Source organism: Lipotes vexillifer, unplaced genomic scaffold, assembly GCF_000442215.2.
Source record: "Lipotes vexillifer unplaced genomic scaffold, Lipotes_vexillifer_v1.1 scaffold1197, whole genome shotgun sequence".
NCBI classification, from domain to species: Eukaryota; Metazoa; Chordata; class Mammalia; order Artiodactyla; family Lipotidae; genus Lipotes; species Lipotes vexillifer.
In genome coordinates this window covers 277,886-291,747 of record NW_006780020.1, presented here as the reverse complement: position 1 = coordinate 291,747, position 13,862 = coordinate 277,886, and the positions used below count along the sequence as shown (strand labels likewise).

Here is a 13,862-nt window from a genome sequence, read left to right as displayed (position 1 = left end):
AAAGTACAGCTGAAAGAGGTTAGGTAACTTGCCTGTGATCGATAGCCCGAAAAAGCAGAGCGAGGATTCTAATCCAGTTCCATCCATTCATCCAGTGCTCACCTGAGGTCGTAACTCCTGGGCCGTCCTGTTTGTTTCTGTAATCCTGAGTCACGTCACCACTGTTGTATGTTACCTCCTCCATCGCACATGAGTTGAGAGACTCTCATGCCCACACCAGCCCACTGTCAGGCACTTTTCCTGTGTAAAACTTACACCAAAATCAAATGAGTTTGGAGGTGTGTTTGGAGCACTAGGCGTCCAATAAATTAGTTGGTGGCTAGTGAAGGTCTGCTCTTGGTACTGTGGCTTGTATTTAGGGATTTCTGTCTACTTGAGAGATATCGGTGGAAGAATATAAGGTGACATGTTATGTTCATTATGTTGTCTTATACGGTGAATGCTGAATTGTGTGGTAAGTTCAGTTCGAGATGGGGTTGGTCAGTATGGGCTGTTGTCTTCAAAGACCCAGGAGGAACTGAAACTGAGCTTTCTGGCTCACTGGTGCAAGCCAAATTTCTGGCTTGTAAACACCCTACTTCTAGAATGTTGAACTCCAGACTGCATGGAAATGTGTATTCTCACTCGTCCCCATCGCAGTCCAAAGGTAATTACCTTGGTTTCAACCTGTGCATCTTGAGCAGCACCCAGTCCTCGTCCTATCGCCCTGGCAGTAGGTGGGAGTGTCTGGTGCTTACATCCACCACCATGGGTTCCATTCTTCCCTAAACCACAGTCCTGAAGAAATTAAAAAACACCATGAAGCAGGTACAAATACCATGATCCTCTGACAATGGGCTGATCTGTTTTATGCCAAATCAAGAGCTGGGAGGTAGCACCCCCAACTTATTGGTGATTTGCAGGGGGTTTTGTTTGTTTGTTTGTTTTAACGGCCGTGCTGCGCGGCATTCAGGATCTTAGTTCCCTGACCAGGGATGGAACCCACGCCCCCAGCAGTGGAAGCATGGAGTCTTAACCACTGGACCGCCAGGGAAGTCCCGTGATTTTCAGTTTTCAAAACACCTTCCACATTCCTAGGACTTTAGATAACTTGCGCAAGGTCATGTAGTGGTAGTTTCAGAGCCAGGAGTCAGTCCCAGCCTTCTGACTCTGGCAGAGCTGTGTCTACTGCATTATGCAGCCTACAATTACATGATGCTACCCAATGCCTGAGCCCCCGAGCCTCCCAGAATTGAAGTAAATGGAATAAACTTGAGTCCTCTTTTTCTCTACTCATCCCTAGGAGAAGAACTGTAGTCATGAAGTGACAGTGGTCCTATTTTCTAGGACTTTCTATGATGCAAAATCTCTTGGTGCGTAAGTCTCCTACAGTTATTTTTTTGTAAAGCTTTCCACATGCCCATCCCAATTCATTCCTTATCATTTTCTTTCCTTCGGCACTGCTCCATCTGTCCCATCTTTTCTGTTAGAGGGTAGGGTAGAGTGGAAAATGACACAGTCCATTAGTAGATTCAAGGAGTCTGTGGGCTGTGATTCATTTTAAAACCAACTTAACAGATACATAATTATCTTTGTGTGTGTGTATGTGTGAGATAGAGATGCAACTCTTCAACCCAGAAGGGGGAAGCGGAGAAACTGAATTTCTCTTTTTAATCTGATCTGTATATGTTGTTTTCTCTATTTCAGATGAATTTCCTGAAATAAACCGAGCCTCAATTAGGCAGGATCACAAGGGGCGATTCTATGAAGACTTCTATAAGTATATTTGGGTTGCTTTTGCCTTTTGTTTTCCCTTGGTTGTTTCTTCCCTAACTTAAAAAAAAAAGAAATTAACCTTTTTACTTTAGAATAATTTTAGGTTTACGGAGAAGTAGCAAAGATAGTACAGAGAGTTCCCATATACCATTCACCCAGTTTCCTTTGTGAGCATTTCCTAAGCAAGGTACATCTATCAAAACTACGAGATGAGGACTGGTACATTGCTATGAACTAAATATCAGACTTTTCTCAGATTCATCAGTTTTTCTGCTTATGCACCTTTTTTGTTCCAGGATCCAATGCAGGATACCACATTGCAATTAGACTTTCCAAACTTTTTATTGTGAAAAGTTTCAAACTCGCAGAAAAGAATAATGAATTAATATAATGAACCCATATACCCAGTTCCTGGATTAAACAGTTATTATGCCATATTTGTTTCATTTTAAAAAAAAATTATTTATTTATTTTGGGCTGCATTGGGTCTCTGTTGCTGTGCGCGGGCTTCTCATTGTGGTGGCTTCTCTTGTTGTGGAGCACAGGCTCTAGTAGCACTGGCTTCAGTAGTTGCAGCACGCAGGCTCAGTAGTTGTGGCTCACAGGCTCTAGAGCGCAGGCTCAGTAGTCGTGGCACATGGGCTTCGATGCTCTGCGGCATGTGGGATCTTCCCGGACCAGGGCTCGAGCCCATGTCCCCTGCGTTGGCAGGCGGATTCTTAACCACTGCGCCACCAGGGAAGCCCCGCTTCATTTGTTTTTTGGCTACATTTTACCTAAGAGCAAACTATAGATATTAAAACATTTTGTTCCTAAAGAATAAGGGCAGGGCTTCCCTGGTGGCACAATGGGTGAGAGTCCGCCTGCCGATGCAGGGGACACGGGTTCATGCCCCAGTTCAGGAAGATCCCACATGCCTCGGAGCGGCTGGGCCTGTGAGCCATGGCCGCTGAGCCTGCGCGTCTGGAGCCTGTGCTCTGCAACAGGAGACGCCACAACAGTGAGAGGCCCGTGTACCGCAAAGAAAATAAAAATAAAAATAAAGAATAAGGGCAACCATGGACTTCCAGTGATTATGGTGTGTCACTGTAGGTTTATTAATTGCAACAAATGTACCACTCTGGTGAGGAATGTTGATAAAAAACAAATTTAAAAGAGGAACGTCCAATTTTAAAACAGGCTAAACTGAAAAGGGTCTGGAGAAACACATATAGTGTTAAAAGTATATCCCTTTGGATTGCAGAGTCAGACCAGGGGTAAGACCCAAAACAAACAAGATGAAAAAATGGGCTTCTTGGTGGTGTATATTCACTGCGTTTGGACAAATGAATAATGACACGTCTCCGTCATTATAGTATCATACAGAGTATTTCCACTGCCCTAAAAATCCTCTGTTCTCCACTTACTCATTCCTTCCGCCACCCCCAACCCCTGGAACTATTGATCTTTTTAGAGTCTCCATAATTTTGCCTTTTCCAGAGTGTCATATTGTTGGAATCATATAATATGTAATTTTTTCCTATTGGCTTCTTTCACTTAGTAGTATGCATTTAAGTTTCCTTCATGTCTTTTCATGGCTCGATAGCTCATTTCTCTTTAGTGTTCAATAATGGACCCTTGTCTGGCTGTACCATCCACCTCTTGAAGGAGTCTTGGTTGCTTCCAAATTTTGGCAGTTATAAATAAAGCTTCTGTAAACATCCATGTGCACGTTTTTGTGTAGACATAAGTTTTCAACTCATTTGCATAAATAACAAGGAGCACAATTGCTGGATTGTATGGTAAGAATTCTGTAAGAAACCACCAAACTGTCTTCCAAAATGGCTGCACCAGTTTGCATTCCCACCAGCAATGGATGAAAGTTCCTGTTGCTCCACATCCTTGCCAGCATTTGGTGTTGTCAGTGTTCTGGATTTTGGCCTTTCTAATAGGTATATAGTGTTGTCTCATTGTTGTTTTAATTTGTATTTCCCTGATGGTGTATGAGGTGGAGCATCATTCCATCTGCTTATTTGCCATCCGTCTATCGTCTTTGGTGAGGTGTCTGTTCAGGTCTGTTGCCCACTTTTTTTTTTTTTTTTTTTTTTTTTTTTTTTTTTTTGGCGGTCCGCGGGCCTCTCACTGTTGTGGCCTCTCCTGTTGTGGAGCACAGGCTCCAGACGCACAGGCTCAGCAGCCAAGGCTCACGGGCCCAGCCGCTCCAGGGCACGAACCCATGTCCCCTGCATCGGCAGGCGGACTCTCAACCACTGCGCCACCAGGGAAACCCTGTTGCCCACTCTTTAATTGTATTGTTTGTTTTCTTATTGTAAAGTTTTAAGGGTCCATTGTATATTTTGGATGATAGTCATTTATTCAGATGTGTCTTTTGCAAGTCTTTTCTCCCAGTCTGTGGCTTGTCTTCTCATTCTCTTGACACTGTCTTTTGCAGAGCAGAAGTTTCTTAATTTTAATGAAGTCCAGCTTATCAGTTTTTCTTTCATGGATTGTGACTTTGATATTGAATCTAAAAAGTCATCACCATACCCAGGGTCATCTAGGTTTTCTCCTGTGTTATCTTCTAGAGTCTTATAGTTTTATGTTTTGTATTTAGGTCTGTGATCCATTTTGAGTTAATTTTTATGCAGGCTGTAAGGTCTGTGTCTAGATTTTTTTTGTTTTGAAGAGAGTGTGTTAAATATCAGCTCAGTAGAGTTATTTATAAAGCACCTTTTTAGTGTTTGTGGTCCACTGTACTAGTGCTTCTAAAACCTCTGTGTACAAATGAATCACTGGGAATTTGTTAAAATGTAGGTTCTGATTCAGTAAGTTCTGGGATGGATCCTGAGAGTTTGATGATCCCAATGCTGTTGATTGGTAGACTGCAAGTAGATTTTTTTCTTTCTTCCCCTTTCTTTTTTTCTTTCTTCCTTCCTGCCTTCCTTGTTCCTTCCTTCCTTTCTTTTTTTTTTTTTTTTCACGTGGACGGCCAGTTGTTCCAGCACCAGTTGAAAAGACTATCTTTGCTCCATTGTATTGCCTTTCTCATTTGGCAAAGATCAGTTGACTATATTTGCGTGGGTCTATTTCTGGCTCCATTCTGTTCCATTGATCTATTTGTTCATTCACAATATCACATTGTCTTGATTACTGTAACTTTATAGTAAGTCTTGAAGTTGGATAGTGTCCGTCCTCCAACTTTGTTCTTCTTCAGTACTGTGCTGGCTATTCTGCATCCTGTGTGTTTCTTTAGGATAAATTCCTAACATTAAATGGAAATGTATCTTTCTCTTCTTAAATTTAAATTTTACTCATTTTTTGGAATACATTCACATGGTTCAAAATTTTAAAGGTTCAGAGGTATACAGTAAGCAGATTCCCACCCATCCCTTTCCACTGATCTAGTTCCCTGACCTAGATATGTTTATTGGCTGTCTGTGTAAAAACGTATATATGGATGTTTTCGTTTAAGCCTTTTCGTATATGCTACCTAATTGTAATTCAGTCTGTAAGAATGTTCACCTCTCTGCACAGCACTGGGCAGTTATATAATCTCTAGGCAATTTTGAAATGTTTTAATATTTTTTGTTTTCCATTTTTAATTTTCACTCTCTTGATGTGATTACATTTCTTTGTTAACGTTTGTTAAAGGCATTCAACTTTACTACATATTGCTATGTGATAAATGACCCCAGCTCCAGGCGTCCCCTCTTCTCCTTTCCTTGAAACCCAGTAAGGGACTCTATGTCCTGTGTGTCATCACTGCTCGATACCTATCTTGTGATCGTGCTCCTTTCAGGGTGGTGGTGCAGAATGAGAGGAGAGAAGAGTGGACCTCCCTCCTCGTGACCATTAAAAAGCTTTTCATCCAGTATCCAGTGCTGGTGCGACTGGAACAGGCAGGTACTGCATTTATGTGCTGGAAGGTGCGGCAGGGGAGGAGGTGTCAGATGGAGGCTGGGGGACCAAGAGGGTCCTGCTTGCTTCCCTTCCAGTGTTGAGTATGGCTTCTGCTTCTGGCGGGATTTCTATGTCAGGTTGGGTCCCGCTGGTCATTGCATGTGCAGTAAGTTCAGTCACGTCCCTTCTGCAGGGGGAGGGGCCTGTGGAGCAAGGCACCTTCCACTTGTTTCTTTTTTTTTAATATAAATTTATTTATTTTACTTTTGGCTGCGTTGGGTCTTCATTGCTGTGCTCGGGCTTTCTCTAGTTGAGGCGAGCAGGGGCTACTCTTCGTTGTGGTGTGCGGGCTTCTCATGGAGGAGGCTTCTCTTGTTGTGGAGCATGGGCTCTAGGTGCGTGGGCTTCAGCAGTTGTGGCGCATGGGCTCAATAGTTGTGACTCGTGGGCTCTAGAGTGCAGGCTCAGTAGTGTGGCACACGGACTTAGTTGATCCGCGGCATGTGGGATCTTCCTGGTCCAGGGATCGAACCTGTGTCCCCTGCACTGGCAGGCAGATTCTTAACCACTGCGCCACCAGAGAAATCCCCCCACTTGCTTCTTATGAGTCCATCTTTCATGAGATGTTGTTCCTTCTCTTGTGTCTTTTGCTTCAGAGGGCTTTCCTCAAGGAGACAATTCTACCTCAGCACAAGGAAACTACCTAGAGGCCATCAATCTGTCATTCAATGGTGAGTAAGGGCCCCAGCCACAGTGAGTGGATGTCTTGCTGACCGCACGGCTGTGACCTTCTTTTTACTAATGTGCAGAGACCCAGACCTAGCTGCTGATGCCCCCACCCACCTATCCCCCAGATTAACTGAAAGCAGTAACTTCTGTTTGGATGGCTTTAAGGGCCACCATGTAGCTCTTGGGTTTTCTGTTGGGAATCAACTTGCTCTTCTCATCTGCTTCTCATGGTGATCCAAGAGTAAAGAGCTGGAGAAAGTCCTCCTTGGGCCCTTTGTTTTCCTAAAAACTGCATTCTTATTATTTTCCACTCCATCCTTCAGTTGCTTCCAGGTAATTTTTTTTAATTTACTGTTTTTTTTTTTTAATTACAGAAGGAGCCCATTGTTCCTAGAATTCAAATAATAGAGAAGTATATCAAGTACAATTAAAATCTCCCCCTTCCCTCCACTGTCAGACCCTTCCAAGAGGGACCATTGTTAACAGCATGATGTGATTTCTTCCAAACGTTTCTCCCTGCATTTATGTGTTAGCTGAGATACTTTGTTTGCAGATAACAGAAACCTACTGAATTCAAACAAAAAAGGAAGTTTACTCTAAGGATACAGGGGCTCTTGGGGCAGCCAGAAAAGGTTTGAACACCTTGTTGAGGAATGTGGGAATGAGGGTGGCTCTGGGAACCGCAGCAGCAGGAATTCCTAGACCCGAGTTCAGCTCCCAGTGACCCTCTCTCTGCTCTCTGGTTAGAATTCCACATTCCCAGCTCTGGTTAGGTGTCTGTCCATCACTGGCAACTGACGGAAGAGGTGGTGTGTGGTCACTTCACTGTGTGTATCACCTGCCCCTGTGTCTGTACCCAGGTGCTAGGGATTCTAGAGCACGGTGTCTTTTATTAGTAAGCCTTTTTGTCACATTTGAATGGCACTAAATTTCCATAGTAAAAATCGCACAGCTCAGGAATAAGAATTAGGGAATTCCCTGGCAGTCCAGTGGTTAGGACTCTGCTTTCATGGCTGAGGGCACAAGTTCAATCCCTGGTCAGGGAACTGAGATTCTGCAAACTGCGTGGCATGGCACGGCCGAAAAAAAAAACAAGAAATAAGAATTAACTTGTCAAATTTAAAAAGTCATCACAAGATTCTGGTCCACTCTCTCAAATATTGTCTTAAATCAATATTTGATTCTTATAAGTTTCAATACAGATCCATTTATGGGTGGTTTAAATTAACGACATGAAATTTGGATATTTAAGACTGCACAAGGCAAGTATTCAGCCTCGAAGAGGGGTATTAACAAAGGCAACAAGGACATAGACCTGTATTCAAGCAGTTCTTACTGTAGAAGGGGAAGGACAGAAGTGAATTCAGGCCAGGAGGTGACAACCGCTCTAACAGAAACATGGACGAAATGGTCCGAGAGCATGGAGATGCTTGCCACTGGCTGGTTTCTGATAAGCTGTAGCATCTTCACAGGAGGACTTTTTACTTTGTTTCAAGTGTTTGACAAGCACTACATCAACCGCAACTTTGACCGAACTGGGCAGATGTCTGTGGTGATCACGCCTGGGGTGGGTGTGTTTGAAGTGGACCGGCTACTCATGATCCTGACCAAGCAGCGGATGATAGATAACGGTAATGCTTCCGGGGCGCTGCTGTGTTTATAGCCTGATTTACCCTTACCCATCGGGATCTGGGGACATGAGTAATGTCAGGTGACAAAAAAGAGTTCCATGGTCAGTCGGCTTGGGACATGCTGGGTCATGCACAGTTCGGCACAGTTCCTAATTGCCAGTTTGAATATGTTAGTGTATCTTGTTTATCTCTAGAGGACATAACTGGCACTTGGAGTTTCCCAAACATACTTGATGCTGGAGAACCCCTTTGGGGGATTGTTTCCAGGATCCAGCGTCCATCAGCCCATCCTGGGAAGCGCCATGGGATCATCCAGTCCTCCCTCTGTGATGTGCCGTGCGTCTCCGACTTGTACCCCCTCCCCCTATTTGATTTGTGTTCTAACAACAAGATGGAGTTGGGAACGTAAATCCCGGTGGCCAGTAAAGAAACTCTGTTAAATGATGTGGATTATTTTGCTTTTTACTGAGATGACAAGGTTCCCTTTCCTTTCGGGCCTTGAAACTGTAGTCATGGAGGCCTGGCGGTCTGTTTGACAAATCACTATCTGCAAGGCAGTCAAAAGCTGTCAAGCACTGATTAGTGGCAGATGCGGTGGGACTTGGTAAAGAGGACACAGACAAAATGCACCTATTTACTTCTTAACTGCGTGAGCAGAGCTGGTGATGAGAATAGTCAGCTGTGCCTTGTACCCTGACCCACTTAAATCACACGGCTAATAGATTGGGATATGTATCTCTACACTGCCCCCCCCCACCAACTCTTTCTGTCTTTCCTTTTTTAGGAATCGGTGTGGACTTGGTGTGCATGGGGGAGCAGCCACTGCATGCTGTCCCGTTGTTCAAGGTGATTGATTTTGCAGTGCTCACTAAAGGCCAGGTTCCAGTGCAGGGTGATCTTGAGAATAGTTAGAATCAGAGAAGCTGGAGCAGTTCCGGGTCCTACCTGCTTTCCAGCTGACCTGGGCCCTGCCTTGTTCCCTTTCAGCTGCACAATCGGAGCGGCCCTCGCGACTCTCGCCTGGGCGACGACTACAATATCCCTCACTGGATAAACCACAGGTGGGTGAGATCTGGATTCGCCATAGAGGATCAGGGATTCCATTAGCTTCCTTTGCCATTTTTTTCTTCAAACCTGTTAAGTTCTTACTACAAAATCTTTTGTCAAGAGAATGTGGAAACCAAAGTTCTAACATTTGTTTAAAGCATCTCTATATGCAAAGCCATGGCTGTGACATAAGAATAGTCTATGGTGAAAAACATAAAAACAAGTTTGAAGGACTTATTTCCACAACTATTCCCAATTCCCCCTGTTCCCAACTCACACAGACCATAGTGGACCAACACGGGGCCTGGGCCTCTCCATTTGTAGAAAAATCCCCATGCCTCCTCTTCGCATGAGACCAGGCCTCAGTGTTCCTGCTAATTTCAGCTCAAGGAGGAGGTTCTAATCCAGTTAGGAATTAGGACTAGCGCACATGAGACAATTTATAGGAAAAAAAGGAATAGAACAATATTTTAAAACATAATTAATGTTTTGTAGTAATTACAAAAGAAAGAATTGGGAATATCAGTGAGGCCTGAGACAAAGGTGTTCCTGGGAGGGCTGATCCATGGCTGGGATTCCAGCTGTGTCTTGAGGTTTAAAATGAAAGGGTTTGGGGCTTCCCTGGTGGCGCAGTGGTTGAGAGTCCGCCTGCCGATGCAGGGGAAACGGGTTCGTGCCCCGGTCCGGGAAGATTCCCACATGCCGCGGAGCGGCTGGGCCCGTGAGCCATGGCCACTGGGCCTGCGCGTCCGGAGCCTGTGCTCCACAACGGGAGAGGCCACAGCAGTGAGAGGCCCGCGTACCACAAAAAAAAAAAAAAAAAAAAAAAAAAAAGAAAGGGTTTTAGGGACTTCCTCAGCGGTCTAGTGGTTAAGACTGCACGCTCCCACTGCAGGGGACACGGGTTCGATCCCTGGTTGGGGAACTAAGATCCCGCATGCCGTGTGGCATGACCAAAAAAAAAATTAATTAAAAAAAAAGAAAGGAGTTTAGATGAATGACCCTGTCTGTTTCTTTTGCAGTTTCTACACATCCAAAAGCCAGCTCTTTTGTAATAGTTTCACCCCACGAATAAAACTGGCCGGAAAGAAGGTAGGTTTCACCCACCAGCAGAGCCTTTAGGGACTGTCACTGATGTTGTTATTTTGGGCCTAAGAAACCTCCTATCCCCCAATGGTCATGAATAGCATTTGAGAAATTTGTCTTAGTACTTTATAGTTTTCTGCATTAAATAAATAAACAACAAAGCAAATCCCAGGAGTGATTAACTCTATTTAATTTTGCAGCCTGCCTCTGAGAAAGCAAAAAATGGCCGTGATACGTGTGAGTATTTTTTTCTCCTTTCATCACTTTTAGAAAGAGTCAGCTAACCCATGGCAACAAGATTTTGTGAGGTTGCATAAAAAATTCACAGCCAAGTTTGGGAGACCAGAGTTCCCCTTGTGTGATCTTTGGAAGGTCCCTTAGTGATCCTGTATATTTTTCTCCTGTCAGCTGCAAAATGGGTGATAACAAAACCTTATTTTTCTTTTCCATAGGTCAATTGTAGGGATCGGGTGGAAAGTTTTAAAGGACTAAATATACACATTAAGATGATTTTTTTTTTTTAATTAATTAATTTATTTTTGGCTGGGTTGGGTCTTTGTTGCTGTTTGCGGGCTTTCTCTAGTTGCAGTGAGCGGGGACTACTCTGTTGTGGTGCGCGAGCTTCTCAACGCGGTGGCTCCTCTTGTTGCAGAGCATGGGCTCTAGGTGTGCAGGCTTCAGCAGTTGTGACTCACAGGCTGTAGAGCGCAGGCTCAGTAGTTGTGGCGCACGGGCTTAGTTGCTCCGCGGCATGTGGGATCTTCCCGGACCAGGGCTCAAACCCGTGTCCCCTGCATTGGCAGGTGAATTCTTAACCACTGTGCCACTAGGGAAGCCCAAGATGATATTTTTAAAGTGGGATCACAGAAGGAAATGCTGCCATCATCTTGCCTTTACTTAATGCTAGTAAATAGTAATCTCTATATCGCTTTGACATATAAATCCTTTAATCTTGGTAACCTGACGAATGGGTTATTATCCCATTTTTTTCAGCGGGAGATGGTGATGATGACCTATATCTTGCAGATTTTCATGAAGACCATCTGAAGGCCTCTTGTTGAAATGTGTTTTGAGGACAGTTTGTATTATTTGTGTGTTTCAGCTCTGGGGACTCCCAAAGAATCTGAGAACACCCTTCCCATCCAAGTGGATTATGATGCTTATGACGCGCAAGTCTTCAGGCTGCCAGGCCCGTCCCGGGCTCAGCGCCTCGCCACCTGCAGGTTTTCTGCCAGACGCACTTTGGGGTGGATGTAAAAGCTGATTAGGAAAACCTGAGACCCAGTAGGGACCTGCATGAGAGCAACCTTGAAAACACCTTAAATTAAAATTAACCAAGTGGAAGCCGTAGTATGTGGATCATTAGGGAGTCTGTTTTCTGGTTCTGTGGCCCAGCCATTTTGTTAGCTATGTTTGCTATGAAGTATTGTCCCCTTATAAGGAGAGCATTCTGCTTTTTCTAGCCAAGAGAAGCAATCTGTGAATTCTGGAATTTTCATTTCACTGGGAGGCCACTAATAGATAGATAGATAGATAGGCAGCCACTAATAGATAATAGATAGATAGATAGGTAAATAGATAGATTGATCAATCGATCGATCCCAGGGCCCAGAGTTTCTTTTAGGTTTATTATTCCCAGAGGGCGAGAGACTTTTCTTTCTTTATTCCTGTTTTTAAAATTTGCTCCATGGTATTTTGGTCATGTAGTAGTTTTTCATTGTGATATAGTCAGATTTACCAACATACTCATTTCTGGGTCTTGTGTAAGAAAGCCATTCCCACTCCAAGGTTAGAAACGTGTCTTTTGTATTTTCTTCCAATACTTTTTTGGTCTTGGTTTTTATACTTAGTTCTTTATATAGATTTTTTTTTTTTTTTTTAATGAAATGTGAAACAGAGCTCTAGCTTATTTTTTTCCCTAGTTGACCAAGTACCGCGAGTCCATTTTCCACATTTCTTAGACATGGAAAGTGTGCTTTGATTGGAAGAATCACTGATTGGAGGAATATTCCTTCTCTTCACATTGTGACAAATGGGCTTAGAGTGGCCACGTGCTCTTCTTCTGTCCTTTCCCCTCATCCCATCCTGATGTCTGGTCCCGAGAATGCTTAGAGCTCAGAGTGAGTGCTGTTAACAGCAACTCCCCTGCACGTAGATGCTGCCTAGGGCCTTGGCGGTGCTTTTCTTCTGAGTGTCTAAGAACCCTTTCATGGTCCCAGATCCTTGGTTTTCTTTCTTCTGATCAAAGACGGCAAGACCTGGTGTCTCAGAGACTCAGGCTGTGTTCCTTGAGGGCACAGACTGTGCCCTAATCTGTGCTCTATCCCCACGCTGGGCTGAGCATATGCTGGCACTCAAATATTTACTGTTGAAATAATGAAAAGTGTAGTCAGCCCTTGGGATCTATTTTCAGGTTCCATTTAAGCTCTCCCTTAAAATCCTTCCAGGTGGAAAGAGAACAGCTCTGATGCTAGAGGGGTGGCCCTATCGGCAGTTGCTGACTCTTCCATTCTGAATTTTTGTCCCCCATTGGGCTCCTCTCCTGCTGATCCTTCTTCCTGCTGTTTCCAGAGGTTTTCCCCTCAGGGAGTTTCATGTTTTAATAAGGGCATATACGGTTTTTTAAATTTTTATTAAGGAAACATTCAAACAGACCAGTGAAAAGAACAGTTGTCAGTGTGTTGTCAATCTTGTTTTATCATTTCTCCCACATTTGAAATTTCGCTTGAGTATTCTAAAACAGATATCAGGTATCCTTTTCTTTTTTTTTTTGCGGTACGCGGGCCTCTCACTGTTGTGGCCTCTCCCGTTGCGGAGCACAGGCTCCGGACGCGCAGGCTCAGCGGCCATGGCTCACGGGCCCAGCCGCTCTGCAGCATGTGGGATCTTCCCGGACTAGGGCACGAACCCGTGTCCCTTGCATCGGCAGGCGGACTCTCAACCACTGCGCCACCAGGGAAGCCCCCTTTTCTTTTTTTTTTAAAACCTGTAAGTATTTCAGCATGTGTCTCTCTAACAAATAAGAAATAAAACAAACAAATGTGATCACAGTACCCTTGTCACTGGTAACAAAATTCACACTAATTCCTTAATATCCCTGATAGCCAGTCCCTCTGTAGATTTCCCAGTTGTCTCAAAACTGTGATTTTTACAGTTACTTAGTTTGAGTTGGGATCTGAAGAAGATGCACATGTTGCATTTTCTCTTATGTCATTTTCTGTGACCACAGAGTGTCTTGCTTTCTTCCTTTGTCTGTTTATTTCCATATGACATTTAACTTTTCCTTTTGTCTCTGAATCTGCTGTAAACTGGCAATTATCTCTAGAGGCTTGGTTAGATTTAGGTTCAATTTTTGATGCCGGAAGACTTCTCAGGCTGTGCCGTGTGCTTCCTCTTGGGTGACATCGGTTCACAACCCCATTCTCAGTGACACGAGCTTGATGGTGGGATGAGGTGGGGTCAGGCTGAACGATCGCTTCTTTACAGCTCTGATCCTGGGACTCAGGCCATTGGATGACTGTCAGTCATCTCCCCCGTTTCTTCCACGACGTCTCCAGCTGCTCAGGGCAGAGTCCCTCCTACATTACCTCCTCGGAGATCCCATTGGGAGTTTTCGTTATTGGCCTCCCATGTAGCCCAGGCTGGGGATCCGTTTGGGAGTTGTAACTCGAGGTGGACAGCACCCCCTGCTTGGTGTGACTTGGTCTCTCACCCACCAGGTCCGTGCGAGAGCGG

The 13,862-nt window shown here is 44.3% G+C and overlaps 1 protein-coding gene across 7 annotated transcripts in view; it reads left to right on the top strand.

Annotated features, from left to right (window-relative positions):
* The window catches only part of DEPDC5 (DEP domain containing 5, GATOR1 subcomplex subunit), a 94,864-nt gene that overhangs the window by 19,240 nt on the left and 61,762 nt on the right, over positions 1-13,862 (top strand). For all 7 annotated transcript variants that reach the window (XM_007453161.1, XM_007453160.1, XM_007453159.1 and 4 more), the window contains exons 10-20: positions 1,283-1,352; positions 1,687-1,759; positions 5,534-5,637; positions 6,291-6,365; positions 7,860-7,994; positions 8,779-8,840; positions 8,982-9,055; positions 10,064-10,133; positions 10,328-10,364; positions 11,230-11,357; positions 13,847-13,862. The exon at positions 13,847-13,862 is cut by the window's right edge and continues 201 nt beyond it. In XM_007453161.1, the coding sequence (XP_007453223.1) occupies positions 1,283-1,352; positions 1,687-1,759; positions 5,534-5,637; positions 6,291-6,365; positions 7,860-7,994; positions 8,779-8,840; positions 8,982-9,055; positions 10,064-10,133; positions 10,328-10,364; positions 11,230-11,357; positions 13,847-13,862 (844 nt within the window). The remainder of the gene's footprint in view (positions 1-1,282; positions 1,353-1,686; positions 1,760-5,533; positions 5,638-6,290; positions 6,366-7,859; positions 7,995-8,778; positions 8,841-8,981; positions 9,056-10,063; positions 10,134-10,327; positions 10,365-11,229; positions 11,358-13,846) is intronic.